Source organism: Microcaecilia unicolor, chromosome 12 (assembly GCF_901765095.1).
Source record: "Microcaecilia unicolor chromosome 12, aMicUni1.1, whole genome shotgun sequence".
In the NCBI taxonomy this organism is placed as follows: Eukaryota; Metazoa; Chordata; class Amphibia; order Gymnophiona; family Siphonopidae; genus Microcaecilia; species Microcaecilia unicolor.
Genome location: NC_044042.1, coordinates 103,589,448 through 103,611,314, shown reverse-complemented (window position 1 = coordinate 103,611,314; position 21,867 = coordinate 103,589,448). Strand labels below are relative to the sequence as shown.

Below are 21,867 nucleotides of genomic sequence, written 5' to 3'. Positions count from 1 at the left end.
GTCCCGTTCATAGACCAAGGAGGAATATCGATCATACTGGACCTTTTCAAGTTGCTCCTGCAAATCCAGAATATCCTCCTTTCTCCCTCCATTGGAGAGTAGTTAGTCCCTTCGTTTCTTAATGGCAGTCCCCAGCCGAGTTCTCTCCCTTCCTTTTCTCCGTGCTTGATGGGTGAAAAAAAAACCTCGTCCACCTCTTCACTAACTCCCACCACTCTCCAATGGAGGGAAAAATACCCTGAATCGAAAGCTGGTCACCCAAAAAGGCCCGATATTCCTCCTTGACCTTCTCATCGGTAACCCATTTAAGGTTAAGCCGCCATAACCCCCTCCCCGGCCTATGTCCCGCCCAACCCCCCACCTCCACCAACACCAGTTTATGGTCCGAGAAGTCCACATCCACCAACCTGGGCCCCCGAACGCATGCCCCTTCCCGGACCAAAAATCTGTCTATCCTGCTCCTACACTGTCCCCGTGCAAATGTGAAACCCTCCGCCTCTGGTGAAAATTCAAGGTGCACATCTACCAACCCTGCCCCTTTCATTATCCCAGCTAGCCGTATCCCATCATACCTCACCTGCGCTGCCCTTCCTCCACTATCCTGTTTCCTCAAAATGGTATTAAAATCCCCCCCCCAAAAAAAAAAAAATCACCTGACGTGCTGTGTATAAATAGGGTTTAATTTTACCAAATAACCGTGAACGTTCCCTCTTACTTTGTGGCCCATAAACATTAATAATCCGGGAAGCCACCCCGTGCCACAAAACATCCACCACCAAACACCTCCCTACTCCTAATTCCATCATTGAATCTGTACCTTATGTGTTTTAAATAATATCCCTACCCCCCCATACCTATCCCCTGCCAAGCCCCAAACCGAAGGCCCCCATCTCCAGGCCCTCCTCGCACGCCTGATTGCCTCCATAGTTTGCAAGCATGTCTCCAGGAGTAGCAAACAGTCTGCCTGGATCGTGGAGAGGCCATCAAAGGCCAAACATTGCGCCCTCTGGGAGGCCACACTCGCCACATTCAGGGCGGCAAATAATAATATAATACCTGCCATTATGTAGGGAAAGATGACTGTCTCCCAACCTCTTCCTGCCGAACTGCCTCCTTCACATCACCCCTACCTAGAGCCCAAACCCCTTCTTCAACCACTTCTTCCTCCACCCAATCCCTAACCCCACTTTCAAAAACTCCCTCCTTCCTTCTTCTTCTTAGACTCATCCAACCCCCCTCCTCTTCAGACAAAGACAAACCCCCCGCCCTCCTTCCTCTATTTGTCCCCCCTCCCCCTCTGATCCCCTCCCACCCCCTGAACCTTCCCCCTCTCACTCCCGTGATCCTTCCCCTGTAGAGCTCGAATTCTATCTGATCGCCTCATAAGCTTCTCCCCCTCTCCCCCCCTCCCCGTCCAACCCACCCCACCCTCCACACTAATCTCCACCCTCCTATCCTTCCCCCCCTTCTTCTTACGCTTACCCCCTCTCCCTCCCCCCTCTAATTTCCTCTTCCCTTCCTCCCCTCCCCCCACAACCCCCCTTCCCCTTCTTTCATGACCTCCTCTTCCTCTGCCAAAACCTGAAACAGGTTTCCTATCTCCCTCTCTCGCCGAGCTCCCTCTCCTGACCCCCCTGAAATCCCTCTACCCTTCCCCTTCACCCCCCTCTGCTTCTTGGGGACCTGGGCCCACTCATCTACCCCCTCCAGCCCTTGCCCCTGTTTCCCCCTCTAGAACCACACCTCCACGACCCCCCCTCCCCCCACCCCTCCTCTTCCCTCCCCCCATTATGCGACACCCTAGGGCAGTCCCGGAAGGCATGCCCCAGACCACCACAAAGATTGCACCTGATCAAAGAACACTCTTCGGTGGGATGATCTTTCGATCCGCACTTGCTGTACTGGCGGAAAGACCCACACCGGAAACATTGTCTTGGCTGTCCCTTGTAGAAACACCGGATTCTGTCCCTTCCAATAAAAGCCGCTGAAGGAATGTGTTGTACTACCTGCCCTACCTGGTGAAGTTTAACCAAAGTCTCCCCCCCCCCCCCCCCCCCCCCCCAGACTCTACTTGGATCCGGGAGCTTAGTCAATGGAGTCCTCAACTCAGCATACCTGTGCAGCCAAAAGGCCAAGTCTGCCCCTGAGATGGACTCGTTACAGACTAGCAGAGTCACCTGCACCAGATCTGGCCGACTGATGGGAACTACCCTATAACATTTCCAATACCCCCTTCCTCTTACCCCCTCATACTTTTCCCAGAAGACCTCCATGCCTCTCTGGGTCAGAAAACTGACATCGTATTCTGGGAGATTAACTGGAAGAATACAGGCATAGAGGTCTTCTGGGACAAACCCTAACCCCAAAACTAGTTTCAACACTGTATCACATGAAGGCATTCCCCCCTCCCCCACCCACTTGATTTGGACCACATTCCTTCTCTTGGGCGGTTGCCCATAACCCCTACCTCCCCCGAACCCAGCATCTGTGTCATTACTAAAGGAAAACTGCCCCTTCCCTCTTCCTCCTTCCCTATTAACCACATCTGCAAAGGAGGGCTGACCCTGCCTCCACTGACTTCCCCTCCTCCCTGAGCTTATCCCTTCCTTGCCTGAAGATCCCTTCCCCCCTGCTGATCCTGCCCACCCCCTTTACCTTCCCTTACCATCTCCCCATCAACCCCCTCCCACCTTCCACAAACTGGAACAGCAACCTGTTCACCAACCTTTTCACCAACAGAACAGTTCCCCAAACCCTCTGCCCCTTCCCCCCCTCCCTCACATCAGAAATCAACATATAATGAACATTATCCCCTCCCCCTCCCCCCTGCCCACAGTCAGTGCCCAGAGAACTGAGCCCCCTGGACTCTATAACCAGTTCTGAACAGTCCTTAACTTTTCCAATGCTTCCCTGGGAATGAGCTCCCTCTGCCTGGGCTGCCGATCCCCCAGCAATATCTTCTGTCAGAGAGACTGCTGATACACTCTGAGGAGAGCTCTGTTCTCCCTGCACCAGCAGGTCCCGCGTGAGGCTGCTTACAGTTTTTACAGAGCCAGAGTTTATCTCATCTTCCCTTCTGTGCCGGGGATTCCCTGAGCCTGGCTGTGCTGCTGAATCCACCACTTGTGGCTGTAAACCTGGTGCCTCAATCAGGGAGCTAACTAAGCTCACCTGTGTCTGCAGCCCTAAGACCTGCTGTTCATTAGTCTCCACACTCCCAATGCCAGTATGCTTTCCAGCTTGCTTTCCAATGTTCACCTTCCCTGTCAAACTGTTGCCTGCCTCAGTGTTGGGTAATGTAGGCACTTTTTGTGAAATAACACAAAACCCCAAGTCACCGTCCTCAGTTTCAAAGACAGCAGAATGTGTAAGCTGACTGAGTTCCAACTCCATTGTGTTTTCAGCCATAGTCTCTGCAGCACCAACTGAGGTCTCTTCAACTCCTTCCCTCTCTTCCCTGGCAGCTGCCTCTAAGGTAAGGTTTGCAGGGTTCTGAGTTGCTAGATTCTTCATAAATTGTAAAGTGTCTTGGCTGCTTGTCCCCACCACATTATCTACTGCAACCTGGTGTTTTGTAAAACAATCCTCAGATACCAACTCTCCTGTTTCCTCTGGCTGATTCTGGTTTGGCAATGTCCTGGGTTGAAATCTTTCTCTGGTAATATAGAGTTCCCTTAAAGGCAGGGGCGTAGCCACGGGTGGGCCTGGACGGGCCCAGGCCCACCCATTTTCCCTCCAGGCCTGCCCATTCTTCGCACGCTGTCGCTGCCCTTTTGTCTAGGACTAGGGGGCATGCGATGAAACTACAGTGTAGTAAATTTAAAACAAATCGGAGAAAATGTTTCTTCACCCAATGTGTAATTAAACTCTGGAATTCGTTGCTGGAGAAAGTGGTGAAGGCGGTTAGCTTAGCAGAGTTTAAAAAGGGGTTGGACGGTTTCCTAAAGGACAAGTCCATAAACTGCTACTAAACGGACTTGGAAAAATCCAAAATTCCAGGAATAACATGTATAGAATGTTTGTACGTTTGGGAAGCTTGCCAGGTGCCCTTGGCCTGGATTGGCCGCTGTCGTGGACAGGATGCTGGGCTCGATGGACCCTTGATCTTTTCCCAGTGTGGCATTACTTATGTACTTATCACTAACAGCAGATCAGCAATTTCATGTTTGCGTTCTTTCAGTACCCTAGAGTGCATGCCATTCGGTCCAGGAAAAGAACACCATAATCATATAGGAAAGCGTGAGAACCAAGGATGCTCTGGTTGTGCCTTTCCCATCTCAGATGGTGACCCCATATGCTTAGTGAACAAGAAGGTCTTAAGGGCAGCTTTAGATTAATGAGGGCTTAAGCTGCAGCTGAATGGCCAGTGTGTTCCATAATAAAGGACCTTGGAAGAAAAATGCACTATCCCTTGTGGATTTGAGATGCGCAGAACTAGAAGGAGGAATAGAGAAGCTTCAACATCTTGCCTTTCTGCTATCTCAGATCTACTGTGCTGTCAGTGCGGTTAACATCATCTGAGCTTCCCGGGTGCGGGAGCTTGCTCTGTCCATCCCGAGATCCCAGGATTCTATAATGCTGCATGCATCTTTAGTGAACACCCCTGATCCAATCAAATCCCTTCCATAGCCACGCCCCCTCTTCAGTTGCACGCTAAGAGATTTACACGTGTATCTTTATAGAATAGTGCTTAGCAATTAACACCAATAAATGACTATTAGTGTCCAATTATTGGTGCTAATTGGCTCCTTACTCAATTAAACTGTGTGTGCAATTAGGCACGCCCCTAAATTGCTGCTCGCAATTTTGAGCGCCATTTATAGAATCTGGGAGATAGTGCTTGTATATCACCTCTGTTTGAATAAATATTGACCCTGCTCTCAGAAGACCTCTGTCCCCTCCTAAATCTATTTATGCACATTTAGCTCATGACTTCAGTAGTAACTCAAGAGAAGCTACATTGACTTATAGTCTAAATCGGTAGCTAATGCAAAGGAGTCAAGGAGTGGCAATGAGATTTGAATCCCACCTTTTCTAGTTCTCAGTTCACTGCTCTATCCACTACACTACTCCTACACTTGCATTGCATGGTATAAAATACAAAATTTAAAGGGTTGCATTGTGTTTGCGTGTCAAGTGGAGTGGAGGAGTGGCCTAGTGGTTAGGGTGGTGGACTTTGGTCCTGGGGAACTGAGGAACTGAGTTCGATTCCCACTTCAGGCACAGGCAGCTCCTTGTGACTCTGGGCAAGTCACTTAACCCTCCATTGCCCCATGTAAGCCGCATTGAGCCTGCGCGGCCACATTGGTGATCTGCAAGGGCCGACCTCTATGTGGAATGTTGCTAGAATCTCAAATAGTAGCAACAGTGGAGGAGTGGCCTAATGGTTAGGGTGGTGAACTTTGGTCCTGAGGAACTGAGTTCAATTCCCACTTCAGGCACAAGCAGCTCCTTGTGACTGCGGGCAAGTCACTTAATCCTCCATTGCCCTAGGTACAAATAAGTACCTGTATACAATATGTAAGCCGCATTGAGCCTGCCATACGTGGGAAAGCGCGGGGTACAAATAAAACAAAAAAGTGGTGCTTAGGTGGTGACTCTGGCTGCATCAGCTAAGGCAGGTCTGGCTTGTAGAGTCTGAGTCCTGCATATATCAATCTGGTTTAGGATGGGATGGAGAGAGCTTCGATGGAAACTCCAGTAATTTGGAACATGAGGACAGACCTTTACGATCTTTGTCCTGCAAATGACAAGACGGATTCAGGTAGGCTAGAGTGGGCTTTGACGGCAACTCTAGTAGTTGGAACATAAGGACTTCTGAGTCCAGTAGTTGGACGGACTTCTGAGGTGTATGTTTCAGAAACACCAAAGAAAGGCCATGACCAAGTATATAATATCATGTTCATTGTTGATTTAAATCTGCTGGGCAGACTGGATGGACCATTCATGTCTTTATCTGCCGTCACTTACTAGTTACTATAAGAATAGCCATACTGGGTCAGACCAATGGTCCATCTAGCCCAGTATCCTCTTTCCAACAGTGGCAAATCCAGGTCACAAATACCTGGCAGAAACCCAATTAGTAGCAACATTCCATGCTACCAATTCCAGGCAAGCAGTGGCTTCCCCATGTCTAACAATATCAGACTACGGACTTTTCCTCCAGGAACTTGTCCAAACCTTTTTTAAACCCATAAACGCTAACCCCGTTACCACATCTTCTGGCAACGAGTTCCAGAGCTTAACTATTCATGACAGGATGTTGTTAGCTCTGAATTGCTCACCCACATCCAGTGCCTGGTTCTGGTAAATGCTGCTTGTGTAGGTGATATGCTTTAGTATGTAATTCAGAGTAGCCACATTCATGGTGGAGATCTTCAGCTCCTTCTCACCACGCCTTTGCACCACTTCAGGTGAGAATGCCTCATATGTGTTCAGTGCTCCCAGGGATGCTCGTAATGTCACCTGCAGCAACACAGGAGTCAGAAGATTGGGTCATCCATGCACCCTTGTATTTGTACAACATCTACTGAGTCAAATTTCATAGTGTCCGCATAGCTGCAAAGTCTGTGGATAATTTTTTTATCTTAAGTTTTATTGACAAGCAACAGTAAAGACACAATTGAAATAACCAAGATCATAATAGAAAGAAACATTGAAGGGGTGACATATACAGAAGTGCACACACACAAAAAGGAGAAACAATCCCAATGTGAAGAGTCAACTATGTATAACAGAATTAGGAGTGGAAAACGGTCTAATACAAACCAGGGAAGTAGGTACGGGGGCCTGGGCCCCAGTAGATTTGACCCTGGACCTCCCTGCCGACGACCCTCTCGATCCCCCCTCCCACCGTCGGCTACCTTTGCTGGCGGGGGACCCCAACTCCCGCCAGCTGAGGTCCTGTTCTTCCAGCACGGCCGTGTTGCTGGCTGATGTGCAAGGCTTCATTCTGGTTCTGTGAGTCTGACGTCGTGCAGGACATCAGACTCACAGAAACAGAACGAAGCCTTGCACATCAGCCAGCAATGCGGCCACGCCGGAAGAAGAGGAACTTCGGCTGGCGGGGGTTGGGGTCCCCCGCCAGCAAAGGTAGCTGACGGCGGCAGGAAGGGGAGGTTGAAAGGGTTGGTGCCGGGGGGGGGGGGGGGGTCAAAGTTGTTGGTGGTGGTGGCGGCGGGAAGGGGTGGGTCAAAAGGCTTGGTCAACGTTGCTGTTGGTGGTGGTGGTGGCGGGGGGGGGGGGGGCTAAAATGTGCCCCCTCACCTCGGTCTCAGGACCCCCCTCCCGCCGAAGTCTGGCTACGCCCTTGATACAAACAAGGGAAAAGGACTCCAGAGGACAAAACAATTTATTGGTGTAGAAAGGCCTAAATAAAAATAATAACAAGTCCAAATCAAAAAGCAACAAAAATGTGCTCATAAACATATGTGTTCACAGACTAGACATGGAGCCGTGTTTCGGCGATGGACACCTGCGTCGGGAATCAAAGCGTCTGAGAAACTTAATATGCAATAAGCAATTTATGGAAATGCCACACTATTGATACAAAAGAAAGGGGATGGGATTTGAAATACCGCCTTTTTCTGATTACAATCAAAGTGGTTTACAGGCACTTATTTTGTACATGGGGCAACAGAGGGTTAAGTGACTTGTCAAAGAGCTGCAGGGGGAATTTAAGCTGGTTCTGCTGGTTTGCAGGCCACTGTATCAACCATTAGGCTTCTCCGCCACTCAATAGCATACTCAATACAATAATCGATACAAATCAAGGGGGGGGGGGGGGGAGAGTCCCTCTTCGTGATTTTAAATGTAGCCCCGTTTACCTGGTAGCTCTTCTCACATGTGGCTGAAGTACTACACCACATTTTGTTCCTGTGGGTGTATTTGTATTATAAACCACTTATGTAAATTGTGCACTGCTTAATCATTTTGATTAGGGGAGAAAAATAGCATGTATACATTGCTGAACGTGTACAGTAGAAGGTACAGAACATGCCATACTTTGTATTGTTACTTGAATATTTTTACTGCTGTAATTGCCTATTGCTCATGTTTGATCTATTCTTACTGTACACCGCCTTGAGTGAATTCCTTCAAAAAGGCGGTAAATAAATCCTAATAAATAAATTATTCGATTTAATTATCTTTAAATCGAAGAGTTGAAACAACTGAGATAATGCATAAATTGACCTGGAGGTTAGACAGCCTTTGGTTGCCTTTGAAATAATTATTTTCATAACTTCTCTAATTCTTCATTCCCCCCCGCCAATGATAGGGGTCTAAGAAAGGCTATGTTTTTTTTCCTGTGTATCCTGATTTCTCCTTTTTATTTGTATCTTCTTAAATAAATAAATTATTTATTATTATTATTTATTGCATTTGTATCCCACCTTATCCCACCTATTTCCAGGCTCAAAGTGGCTTACATAGTATTGTTAACGTGGAGGGGCATAATCGAACGCGAACGCCTATCTCCATGGGCATCTATGTCCGAAAACAGGTACGTGAAGAGGCGGGACAGACCGTATTTTCGAAAAAATGGACGTTTTTGAGCTGGGCGTTTGTTTTTTTTAGTGATAATGGAAACTAAAAACGCCCAGCTCAAAAACGTCCTAATCCGAGCCATTTGGTCGTGGGAGGGGCCAGGATTGGTAGTACACTGGCCCCCCTGATATGCCAGGACACCAACTGGGCACCCTAGAGGACAGTGTGGTGGACTTCAGAAAAAGCTCCCACATGCATAGCTCCCTTACCATGGGTGCAGAGCCCCCAACCCCCCTCCCCCAAAACCCACTACCCACAAATGTACAACACTACCATAGCTCTTAGGAGTGAAGGGGGCACCTACATGTGGGTACAGTGGGTTTTGGAGGCCTCCTATTTACCAGCACAAGTGTTACAGGTGGGAGGGGGATGGGCCTGGGTCCGCCTGCATGAAGTGAACTGCGGTACCCACTAAAAGTGCTCCAGGGACCTGCATACACACAGACCTCTAGGACTTGTTGCTGCTGTAGAACCTTGGCACACCAGCTGACACCTGAAGACTAATCTCTCCGAAAACGTCCTTTATTGGAATAAGCACGCTTACTCACAGTTAACTGCAGATCATAGGTTGTGCACCACTGGCAAAGAGTCTCCCTGGTACTGAGATTAGCAGTAGGTCAGAGCTGGCAGAATGCTGTACAATGCCCACTTTCAGTAACGTGGGTAACACGTGAAAGGGATCTAAAACTGGCTTACAAAAATGGCCACTACCTCATGGACTACCGGAAACAAAACAGGGCACACTCTGACCCAGTAAGCAGGGGGAAAAGCACCATGGGAGTACAGCCTACCAACTACCAACATCGTGAGCATTTGCCACAAGCTAGTGGAATCACGGAGCCCAATACCCTACACCCACCACAATGCATTGCTGATATGACTCTGCAGTGCGCATAACAGAAGAGGTGTCACACTCACCCGAGAGCCACATCAGAACCAGGGAAAGGCTGTCAGAGGATAGAACACATTCTGCTGTCATGGAGGTGGGTACGGCATTTGAGGCTGTGGAAAAAGTTTTAAAGTGGTGTTTTTTTTGGTGGGAGGGGGTTAGTGACCACTGGGGGAGTCCGGGGAGGTCATCCCTGATTCCCTCCAGTGGTCATCTGGGCAGTTGGGGCACTTTTTTGGGACTTGTTCATGAAAAAAAGGGTCCAAAAAAGTGACCCAAAATCGCGGTAAAAACGCCTTTTTTTTTCCAATTATCAGCTAAAGACGCCCATCTCTCCTCGGCTGATACCCACGCCCCAGTCCCGCCTTCACCACGCCTCCGACACGCCCCCGTCAACTTTACCCGTTTCCACAACGGATTGCAGTTGGAAACGCCCAAAATCGGCTTTCGATTATACCGATTTGTTCGCCCACGGGAAATTGACGCCCATCTCCCGATTTGGGACGCAATATAGACGTTTTTCTCTTTCGATTATAAGCAGGATTGTTATTCCAGTATATCAAGTATAGTTAGTATTGTGTAGAGATTAATTAAGAAAAGAAAGAAGAAGGAATGAATTTATTAGGGTATTTATAGAACATGCCTTCACCAACCTATTGTGAAAATGCCTGCGTAGGCATTTTATAAATATACAGAAGCATAAGAGTCAAACCAGTTTTGCTTTCCATCAGCAGTGTTGAGCAATAAAAAATTCAAACATTAATTATGATTTGGGTACCAATCTGGCTTTTTGCGCTATTCTGTAACAATGGATGTATAAATTGGATCACATGCAACTCAAAGGAAGGTATGGTCAGGACGTTCCCAAAAGATGCATGCAGGGATCCTTGGCCAACTTGTTTCAACTGGTGTAAGTTCTTCTTCCCAAAGTAGATCATGGAATTCAGCACTCAACACAGTTCTATAAAGAGCACTCATCACAGACTGCCCTTTATAGAATAGGTTCAAAGAACAGCGACCAAAATGTTAAAGCGATGGAACTCCTCTCATATGAGGAAAGGCTGAAGAGTTTAGGGCTCTTCAGCTTGGAAAAAAGACGGAAGAGGGGAGATATGACTGAGGTGTAGAACGAGTAGAAGTAAACTGATATTTTTACTCATTCCAAAAGTACAAAGACTAGGGATTTCTCAAGGAAGTTACATGAAAATACTTTTAAAACAAATAGGAGGAAATATTTTTTCACTCAATGAATAGTTAAGCTCTGGAACTCTTTGCCAGAGGAAAGACCTGATCAGAACATTTCCTAAACAAGTACAGCCACATCTGAAGAAACTCATACCAAACCAGCCTGCTGTGGGCTGCCCAAAATCCACAAACCTGGAATCCCTGGCAGACCAATCATATCGGGTATTGGCACGCTCACGGAGGAAATATCTGGACTCAGAGGGAATTCTGAAACCTCTCGTGCACAAAACAAACAGCTTCATACAAGACACCACAGACTTTCTGAATAAATTGAAAAATATCAAGCAACTACCACCTAACACCCTTCTGGTCATGATGGATGTAGAACCACTATACAGCAACATTCCCCATGCAGATGGCATAGCTGCATGTGAGAAATTCCTAAAAACATCTATACTTGACCATCAATACTCACCAGAAACCATTACAAAACTAATCAAATTTATTTTAACTCACATCTATTTCCGCTTTAACAATGATATCTATCTACAAATAATGGGCACTGCGATGGGCACCAGGACAGCACCCCAATATGCCAACCTCTTTATGGCGGAGCTGGAAGAGACATTTCTGAATACATACCAGACCAAACCCCTAAAATACTACTGGTACATCGATGACATTTTTATGATTTGGACTGAGGGGGAATCAATAGAAATCAAACAAAATAAAACATGGAAAAGAAAATAAGATGATACCTTTTTTATTGGACATGGACGTAAAGAGCCGTCCTTCTTGGACACAAAAAAGAATCCCATGCCAGCGGGCGAGGAGGAAGGACGGATGAATCCTTTCTTCAAATTCTCCTGGACGTACTGGCGCATAGCATCAGACTTCCCGCATGACAGGGTATACAATCGTCCCCGAGGAGAAATCTGTCCAGGCACATGATCAATCGCATTGGTTGTTGGTCCAATGGCATCGCAACGTCCAAGCGAGGGGGAGAGGCACAGTTGAGGCGCGCCGTGCGGGGCCCCCTTAAGCGCGGGGCCCTATGCGGCCGCCTCGGTCGCCTCTCCCTAAGACCGGCCCTGGTTATACAGCAGCAACAAGTCCTAGAGGCCTGCATGTAAGCAGGTTCCTGGAGCACTTTTAGTGGGTACCGCAGTGCACTTTAGGCAGGCGGACCCAGGCCCATCCCCCCTACCTGTAACACTTGTGCTGGTAAATGGGAGGCCTCCAAAACCCATTGTACCCACATGTAGGTGCCCTCTTCACCCCTAAGAGCTATGGTAGTGTTGTACATTTGTGGGTAATGGGTTTTGGGGGAGGGGGTTGGGGGCTCAGCACCCATGGTAAGGGAGTTATGCATGTGGGAGCTGTTTCTGGAGTCTACCGCACTGACCTCTAGGGTGCCCAGTTGGTGTCCTGGCATGTCAGGGGGGCCAGTGTACTACGAATCCTGGCCCCTCCCACGACCAAATGGCTCGGATTAGGACGTTTTTGAGCTGGCCGGTTTTAGTTTCCATTATCGCTAAAAAAAAAAATGCCCAGCTCAGAAACGAACAAATCCATGGCATTTGGTCCATACAAACCGTATTTTCAAAACAAAAAAAAGACGTCCATTTTTTTTCGAAAATATGGTCTGTCCCTCCTCTTCATGTACCCATTTTCGGACATAGATGCCCATGGAGATAGGCGTTCGCGTTCAATTATGCCCCTCTATATAAACTAAAAGACACTTTTATATTAGGCTAATATCCTTAATACTGTAGCAAGTTTTAAATTATTGAGAAACTCAAAAACACTAAGATGGAGTCAGCAGTCCAGCAGCGAGAGGGGTGCTATCCAGTCTTTTGCATTGAGTGTCACATGTATGATTCTCTCCCAGCTGGTGAGATGTCATATGTTTGTGTCCGATGCAAAGAGCTCCTAGCTCTCTGGGAACATGTCTGTTCTGTTGAGGTTAGAGTAGCCAACTTGGTGGAGCTGAGGGAGACAGAGAGGTACATAGAGGAGACCTACAGGGATGTTGTAGAGAAGTCCCACCTCCAGTCTGGTAGCCCTTGTGCTACCTTGGAGGAGGGAGGTCTCCTAGAAGGAAAGCATCATCCTGGTGAAGTAGGAAGTACTCCTGTAGCCAGAACCTGCCCACCAGGGGATGCACTATCCACTCGCACCGAGGATATGTCTCTAAGTGCTGCCCGGGAGGGAAGGGTTAGGACAGCTGTTGTAGTTGGTGATTCGATCATTAGGCATATAGATAGCTGGGTGGCTGGTGGACATGAGGATTGCCTGGTGACTTGCCTGCCTGGTGCGAAGGTAGTGGACCTCATGCGTCACCTAGATAGGATTTTAGATGGTGCTGGGGAGGAGTCCGCTGTCTTGGTACATGTGGGTACCAATGACATAGGAAAATGTGGGAGAGAGGTTCTGGAAGCCAAATTTAGGCTCTTAGGTAGAAAGCTGAAATCCAGATCCTCTAGGGTAGCATTTTCTGAAATGCTATCTGTTCCACACGCAGGGCCCAAGAGACAGGCAGAGCTCCGGAGTCTCAATGTGTGGATGAGACGATGGTGCAGGGAGGAGGGTTTTAGATTTGTTAGGAACTGGGCAACATTCTGGGGAAGGGGGAGTCTATTCCGAAAGGATGGGCTCCACCTTAACCAAGGTGGGACCAGGCTGCTGGCATCGACATTTAAAAAGGAGATAGAGCAGCTTTTAAACTAGAAATGGGGGGAAGGCCGACAGTCGCTCAAAAGCACATGGTTCGGGATAAGGTATCTTGCAAGGATACCTCACAAACAGGGAAGATAGGGTTTCTGGTTAGTGAGGTTGCACAACAGACCATGGTAGGCCAGGTGCCCTTAAATACAACTAAAGATCAGACAAAAGATGGCAAATCAATAGTGTCAAGATCTAAGCAAACAACAAACATACTCTGAAATGTCTATATGCAAATGCTAGGAGTCTAAGAAATAAGATGGGAGAGTTAGAATAAATTGCACTAAATGAAAAATTAGATATAATAGGCATCTCTGAGACCTCATGGAAGGAGGATAACCAGTGGGATACTGTCATACCAAGGTACAAGTTATATCATAGTGATAGGGTGATCGAATTGGTGTAGGGGTAGCATTGTATATTAACGAGAGCCTTGAATCAAATAGATTGAAAATTCTGCAGGAAACAAAACACTTCTTGGAATCACTGTGGATTGAAATTCCATGTGTAAAGGGGAAAAGGATAATGATAGGAGTGTACTACCGTCCGCCTGGCCAGGATGAACAGACGGATGCAGAAATGTTAAAGGAAATTAGGGACGCAAACAAACTGGGCAACACAATAATAATGGGTGATTTCAATTACCCCGATATTGACTGGGTAAATGTAACATCGGGACATGCTAGGGAGGTAAAATTCCTTAATGAAATCAAGGACAGCTTTATGGAGCAGCTGGTACAGGAACCGACGAAAGAAGGAAAAATTCTAGACGTAGTCTTTAGTGGAGCGTATGATCTGGTGTGGGAGGTAATGGTGCTTGGGCCGCCTGATAACAGTGATGGATGGGAGGGGAGGGCAGGGGAGACATGCTGGACATGGATAGAATGGGAGTGCAGGGGAGAGAGGAGAATCGCTGGACATAGAGGGGAGGGCAGGGGAGAGAGGAGACATGCTGGACATGGATGGGAGGGGAGGGCAGGGGAGAGTGGAGAATCGCTGGACATGGATGGGAGGGGAGGGCAGGGGAGAGAGGACACATATTGGACATGAATGGGAGGGGAGGTCAGGGAAGAGAGATTTGCTGGACATGGATGGAAGGGGAGGGCAGGGGAGAGGATAATCATTGGACATGGATGAGAGGGGAGGGAAGGGGAGAGAGGAGAATCACTGGACATGGATGGCAGGGAAGGACAAGGGACAATCGCTGGACATAGATGGAGGGGAGGGAAGACAGGAAGGAGATGCACATGGATGGGAGGGAAGGGAAGAGAGGAGAAATGCTGGAAATGAATGGAGAGGAAAGCAGGAGACATGGGGTTTGGGGGGAGAGAGGAGAAATGCTGGACGGATGGAGGAGAGGGGAGAGAGAATTATTGCTTTATATGAATACAGGGGAGGGAAGAGAGGAGAAGTGCTAGACACGGATGGAGGGGAGGAAAGAAAAAGGAAGAAGATGCACATGGATGGAGATGAGGGAAAGGGAAGAGAGGAGAAAAACTGTGTCATGTTCCCTGCTTACGCATGGTATGGGCATCTGAGGAGATGGCGGGCATCTTGGATTTGGGCATCTCCAGGATAGGGCGGCCATCTCAGAGGTGGGTGCCTTAGTGGGGCGGACATCTTGGAGCTGGGCAGCCTCAGGAAGGAAGCCCATATTTGGGCTTGGCATCTCCCATCTTGAGGGGGCAGCCATCTTGAAGACAGCTGTGCATGTTTGGGCTTAATTCCTGTCCTGTTTAAAGCCCTGCTTCCAGTCCTTCCACGCTTCGGCTTCTATTCAGTCCTCTGGGTAGTTGTAGTGCTTCGGGTTCTTCCTTTGATTGCTGCCTGGTATTGACCTTTGCCTGATCCTGGATTTTCTACTGTTTGCTGCCTGGTCTTGACCACTGTTTGCTCCTGGTCCTTCTTTGCCCGCTGCCTGGCTGTGCCCCATGGACTTTGTTCTGGACTTAATTCTTCCTGCTGTTGGCTTCCCGCATCTGGGGGCTCAACCCCTGGGGAACAGAGGGAGACACAGGGGGAACTCGGGGTTGGCCGACAGCTCGTTGGAGATTCTTCCTCCATTGGGCACAAGGGCTCACATCTCCACTTGGCATGCCTGACAGAAAGCCGAAGCCATGAGCTCGTCGGACAAGTCCGAGATGGCCGAGTTGACCCGAATTGTACAACAGCAGCAAGGACAGCTGAACCAACTATCCGCGGCGCTGCAGAATGTCTGCTCCCAGATGCAGACCATGCAGGCAGCCCGCCAGGTTGCTCCTAGCCCTTCGGAGCTGGGAGGAGCTCCCTTGGGATTCCAGCTGCCGGACCTGCCACGCTTTAATGGCACACCCTCTGCTGAGGTTTCAACAACCAATGCAGAATGCTATTTGAAATGCTGCCCCGGGCCTTTCCATCTGATCAACTCAAAATCACATATATGATGACTCCCTTGTCTGGACCAGCTCTGGCATGGGCCACTCCTCTTTGGGAACAGAGAGATCCCTTGCTAACTAATTTCAACGAGTTCCTACGTCAATTCCGGATGGTGTTCAACGTTCCCGAAAGACCGTCCTCCACCACTGGAGAGCTGTTGCGAGTGCAACAGGATACAGACTCGGTGGGGGTATATGCTATTTGCTTCCGGACTCTTGCTGCGGAACTTGGCTGGAACCAAGAAGCCTTGACTGCCATATTCTGGCAGGGAGTAAATAGCCGCATTAAAGATGAGTTAGCCGGACAAGAAGTACCTGCATTGTTGGATGCAGTGATCTCCCTATGTACCCAAGTGGATGTGCGGTTTCAGGAGAGAACCCAGGAAAGGGCGAACCAGCGTCCAGGACCGCGTTCCACCTCGGGGTCACAGTCATGTCAGAGGGCACAGGGGCTTGCGGCGGAGAGTTCCAAAGAATCAATGCTAATGGGCCTATCCCGACTCTCCGAGGAGCAGCGAACTTTTCGCCGAAGGAATCGACTCTGCTTCTACTGTGGAGGAACCGGCCATATGGTGGCTTATTGTCCTTGTAAGTCGGGAAACAGCCAGACCCAGGACCACTGAGGCGGGTGGCCCTGGGTTATGTATTCGCTAAGCCTGAACAAGTATCCCCATTACATGAAAGATTGGTTATTGTTCCATTGACCCTGCAATATCTGGATTTCACAGTGTCCACCTCGGCTTTGATAGATTCGGGAGCCGGAGGTAATTTCATCGCTGCTGAACTCCTGACAGAGTTAGGTAATTCTTGTGTGCCCTGTGGATCGCCACTGCAGGTAACCTCAGTGCAGGGAATGGCCTTGCCTCACCCTATCACGCAAATCACCAAACCTTTACAAATGAGGCTGGGAGTGAGTCATGATGAGACGATCCAATTGTACGTGCTCCCTCAGGCTATTCATCCGGTAATCCTGGGCATGCCCTGGTTACGCCAACACATGCCTCAGATTAACTGGGAGACCAGCGATGTGGCTAGTTGAAGCCCTCGGTGTCAGGAGACCTGCCTTAAACTTAGGGTCTCATCTAGAGGGAGTGTGAAGGTGGCAACAGGAGGTATGAAGGCTTGCAGTTCTCAACTTCCCGCTGAGTATCAGACGTTCCGGGACGTGTTTGATGCCCGGGAAGCGGATGTTCTTCCTCCTTATCGCCCTTATTATCAAAAGAAAAGATGGCTGGCCATCTTTTTCGATAATACGGTTCGGCCAGCTGTTTGCGGCACCGCCAAAATAGATCGTCGGCAAACTATTTCGCTGGCTCCGTTCGATTATTCCCCTCCATGGCAACTAGTTAATGATACTTGTTTCTCTCTCTCTCTTTCTCTTTTTATTCCCCCCTTAATACTAAACTAGGTCCTGCAGTGCCTGTTAGATTCTATCTGTTAATGCTGTGGTACAAAGTTTTTAAAACTAAGTGGAAAAGACTATGGGGATTAGTTGATAAAATTTGCTTTTTATATTTTTATTTTGCCTAACACTAACCTACAATTCCTCCTTTAAACCCCAATCATTAAGTTCCCAAAGCACAAAGCAAAATAGCATTCACTTACCAGAGAAATGTCCTCTTCTCTCAGAACTTCTCAGAAAGAAAGTTCAGTGGGACCTTTCCTCTTTATATAGTTTTGAATCTAAGGGGCCTCTTTTAAACAGGCTCTTTGAAGCTGACTCAGCAACCTATGCAAGTATTCTACTTCCCCACACCTTAATTAACATTTAATTGAGGTCGCAGCCAAGGAACAGAAAATAACTGCCTTTTAGAACAAGAGTTTTTGGCTGTTTAGTTTCTACCTCTAGAAAGGTTTCAGTTTAAAACTATGGGAAAAGGGTTTGTATACTATCTAGCTCATTTTCGAAACGGATCGCCGGCGATCTTCCGACACAAATTGGGAGATCGCCGGCAATCTCCTGATTCCGGGCAAATCGGTATTATTGAAAGCCGATTTTGGTCAGCCCCAACTGCTTTTTTGTCTCGGCGCCAGCTAACATTCAAAGGGGGGGCGTGTTGGTAGGGTAGCGAAAGCGGGACGGGGGCAGGGTGGGGGCGTGGTTATGGGATGGCCGGCTTCACCTTATAATGAAAAAAAAAATGGCGAGCATTTCGCCGGGTGGACTTGGTCCATTTCTTTTTAGGACCAACTGTAGGCTGTACCCCTCTCACTCTGGCACCAGATGTCATCAGAAATAGAGCTCCAAATTTTCAGATGGCAATAGTCGTGACTCTGGGGCTCTACACCAGAATGGAAGGGACAAGCTACAAAAACTAACCTCTCCTCACAATCCCTTGAACCATGAGGGGAAAGAAAAACTAAATTCAGGATTATCCCTTAGTTGAGGAGTAAATGAAACTCTACTATCTTTACTATAAATAAAACAAGTTTATTTAACACATTCTGTTAAATATAAAACCTAGAATCAATAACATTTTAATTTCTAACCAAATTCCCTTCTATTCTTAATTCAATACTAGTTAAACAATTTCTCAACTCAGGTTTAATATATTAACTTGTTTTCTATTATCTTTTTCTTTACAGGAATCACTTTTATACTCAGAACTTTCAGATAAGTATCTTACAAAACCATATCTCAATTTCTTTTAAATTAAGTTAGATAACCAATAAGCTATACTGTACACTCCTAGAATTGATACTTTGTGTGTTCTTTTGCTTTTATTTTCACAGGTACCGTACCGTCTTCACTCTAGAGAAACAAGCATGGTAAGTATTTAAGAAATTGTCTTTGCCTTTCTCTATCTTTTCTTTTCTATTTTTTTTCTCTATTCTCTCAATAGTCACTTAGCTAATATCGGTTCACTTGACGTGTAGTCTGTCTTGCGGAGGGGCCCTTGGTGGTTCTCCAACTTACAGGTTCTTCTTCCAGGTCTCTTCTCCCTAAACCTATCTCTTAAAAACTTAATAGGAAGGAAAACCCTATCTATTCTCACACTTTATTTATACCTTTAGTTCTAGTGAATTATTAGATTATACTTAGGGCCAATTAAACTATTTAAATAAAATAACACAAAAATCCCTGTACTGATTTTTGCCTATACTAATCACTTAATTCCCTAACTGAAGAGGCTGATAACCCTTTCATTCACTTGCATCCCAACTTTCCACGTTCTTATGCTCACATGTACTCATACACTTTCCCCTATCCTTCATACACTTCACTACCAAAACCAATCACACTTCATACCCCCCAAGTTTATTATAATTAATCAAAAATTAAATAAAATCCCTTGTCTGGCTTTTCCTTTCATTCACTATCACTATCACACTTTTTACTATCACACTAGACTCACTTTTTAACTTCCAACCACTACTAATCTCACACTGACTCTCCCACACTGAGCTGCGCTTCCGCTCTCTTCAGTCACCAGCCTCTCACTGCAACTGCCAGTTAGCCTCATCTCCTAGGAGACCAAGCTTTGGCTTGGGATTCCGAGCAGTGCTGACCAATCCCAAGCCTTTTCCAACATTCTAAACCCTCTAGCTGACCCGCGGAATCTTGAGAAGCACAGCAAAATCTCCATTTTATTTTATAATTTCCCATAGAGTTTAATGGGAAATTATAAAATAAAATTATAACTCCTTCCCATTTTCTCCAAAACACCCCAAATTTTCCCTGCCACTAAAACCCTGAATCCTCCATCTAACCATACTTTTAAATTTTAAAAATACCCCAAATTTCCTATCCGCCGCACATTATCCCCTCTAACACCCCTCCAAAATTACCCAAATTTGTAAAACCCATTTCAAAAATTAATATACCCCTTCCTTAATCTACCCTGTCGAATTTAAGAATTTAACCCTTTATTAACCCCTTCAAACTAGCACCCCTCCAAAATACCCCCTAAAAATATTTAAATTAAAAAACTAACCCACCCCAAAGATCCAGAAAAATTCCCCGATCACGAATATGCAAACCAAATTTAAATAACTTAAACCCCTGATTTTTAAAAAATCAAAAACTGTATTTACTTAATTTAAAAATAAACAAAATAAAATTTCAGGTCAAAAGACCCCTTACCTTGTCCGTGATTTTCCCCTTAATCGGAGACCCCCTCCGGTTCTGGTCCCGGACGTCCGGATGCAAAAACGGAGACAAAAATCAAAAAATCAAAAAAACTCCCGGAGCTCCGTCCGAAAATTTAGGCCCTGGCTTAGGCCTAAACGGAGCTCCGGTCCGGCGCGCGTTCCCGAAACGTGCGTGTGACGCGCCCCCATCGGGAGCATGCTCGCACGCTTCCTCTCCTCTCGTCGCTTCTCCCAGGCCTAAAAACAGGCCTCGCCCGCTTCTTCGGCGCCTCTGTGCCCACCGCCGAACCCGACCTTATTTCTTCCGGTCCGGGGACGTCCGCAATTGTCCCCGGACATGAAAACGACGGCGCCTCTGCGCCCACAACCCTGAGCCCCGAACCCCAAAGCAAAACGGCCCTGGACAGGGCCCGAAGACCCATACCATCGTCGCGCTGCCTGCTGCAGCTGATTCGGGCCCCAAATCGGCCCGAAAAACCTCACCAGCTCCCTAACGGGCCTGAAATCGGCCCTGACATACAATCCCTCCCCGGACTCCCAAATTTGGGGTGTTCCTCGGCCCCAACTCAGCGCCGAATCTCGGAGGTCCCAGGTAAGTATTAATTTAATTTTTCTTTAACCCTAGGTTACACAACTCTGAAAAAAGTGCCCCAACTGACCAGATGACCACCGGAGGGAAGCGGGGATCACCTCCCCTTACTCCCCCAGTGGTCACCAACCCCCTCCCACCCAAAACAAAAACCTAAAACGTTTTTTGCCAGCCTGTATGCCAGCCTGAAATGTCATACCCAGCTCCTTGACAGCAGTATGCAGGTCCCTGGAGCAGTTTTTAGTGGGTGCAGTGCACTTCAGCCAGGTAGACCCAGGTCCATCCCCCCCTACCTGTTAGACTTTTTGTGGTTAATGTTAAGCCCTCCAAAACCCCCAAAACCCACTATACCCACATGTAGGCGCCCCCTTCACCCCTTAGGGCTATGGTAATGGTGTAGAGTTGTGGGGAATGGGTTTTGGGGGCGATTTGGGGGGCTCAGCACCCAAGGTAAGGGTGCCATGCACCTGGAAGCTATTTTTGTTTTTTTTCTAAATTTTTTGAAGTGCTCCCTAGGGTGCCCGGTTGGTGTCCTGGCATGTCAGGGGGGCTAGTGCACTACAAATGCTGGCTCCTCCCATGACCAAATGCCTTGCATTTCGCTGGGTCTGAGATGGCCGGGCCCGGTTTCCATTATAGCTGGAAAATGAAGCCGGCCATCTCATGTAAACCCGGCGATCTGCCCTCGATCCTGCTCTAAACTCGGCGAGCGATTTGGCTAGCGCCAAGCGTATTTCGAAAATACGCTTGGCTCCGCCCCCTCATGGAGCCGGCCCCAAAGATGGCCGGCCAGCGATTTCGCCGGCGCCGTTCGATTATTCCCCTCCATGGCAACTAGTTAATGATACTTTCTTTTCTCTCTCTCTCTTTCTCTTTTTATTCCCCCCTTAATACTAAACTAGGTCCTGCTTGCTTTTCCCTCTCTCTCTCGTTTTATTCACCCTTTTTGGGCACCACAGTCTCAATCAGCGATTGCTATATATAAACATCCATATACAAGAAACCCACAGACAAATGCTGCTACCTCCACAACTCCAGTTTCCACCCTTCACATACAAAAATATCCATCATTTACAGCCAAGCCACAAGATATCACCGTATCTGCTCTGACTCAGGGGACAGAGACAGCCACCTCGAAACCTTGACTGCATCCTTCAAACAGAAAGGCTACAACCCCACCAAAGCATATTCCCCAGGCAACTCCTATGTTTAACACCTCACCCTTGCTGACTATATATGATTATCTGCCGGTTGCTTTGCCCCTTTCTCTTATCCTGTGTAGTCCCCTATTTCAATCCCAGCCTGTCTCATTCTTTAACTATGTCCTCCATGCATTGTATTACTGTAAGCCACATTGTGCCTGCTCTTGTGGGAAAATGTGGGGTAAAAATGCACAAAAATAAATAAATAAATACATTTCTGAATAT

General features: G+C 47.5%; 1 protein-coding gene across 3 annotated transcripts in view; it reads right to left on the bottom strand.

Moving 5' to 3' along the window:
- The window catches only part of B4GALNT2 (beta-1,4-N-acetyl-galactosaminyltransferase 2), a 177,382-nt gene that overhangs the window by 70,512 nt on the left and 85,003 nt on the right, over positions 1-21,867 (bottom strand). For 2 of the 3 annotated variants that reach the window (XM_030221269.1, XM_030221267.1), the window contains exon 6: positions 6,285-6,465. The exons of the other annotated variant lie outside the window; for it this stretch is intronic. In XM_030221269.1, coding sequence (XP_030077129.1) covers positions 6,285-6,465 — 181 coding nt within the window. The remainder of the gene's footprint in view (positions 1-6,284; positions 6,466-21,867) is intronic. 3 annotated transcript variants of the gene reach the window in all.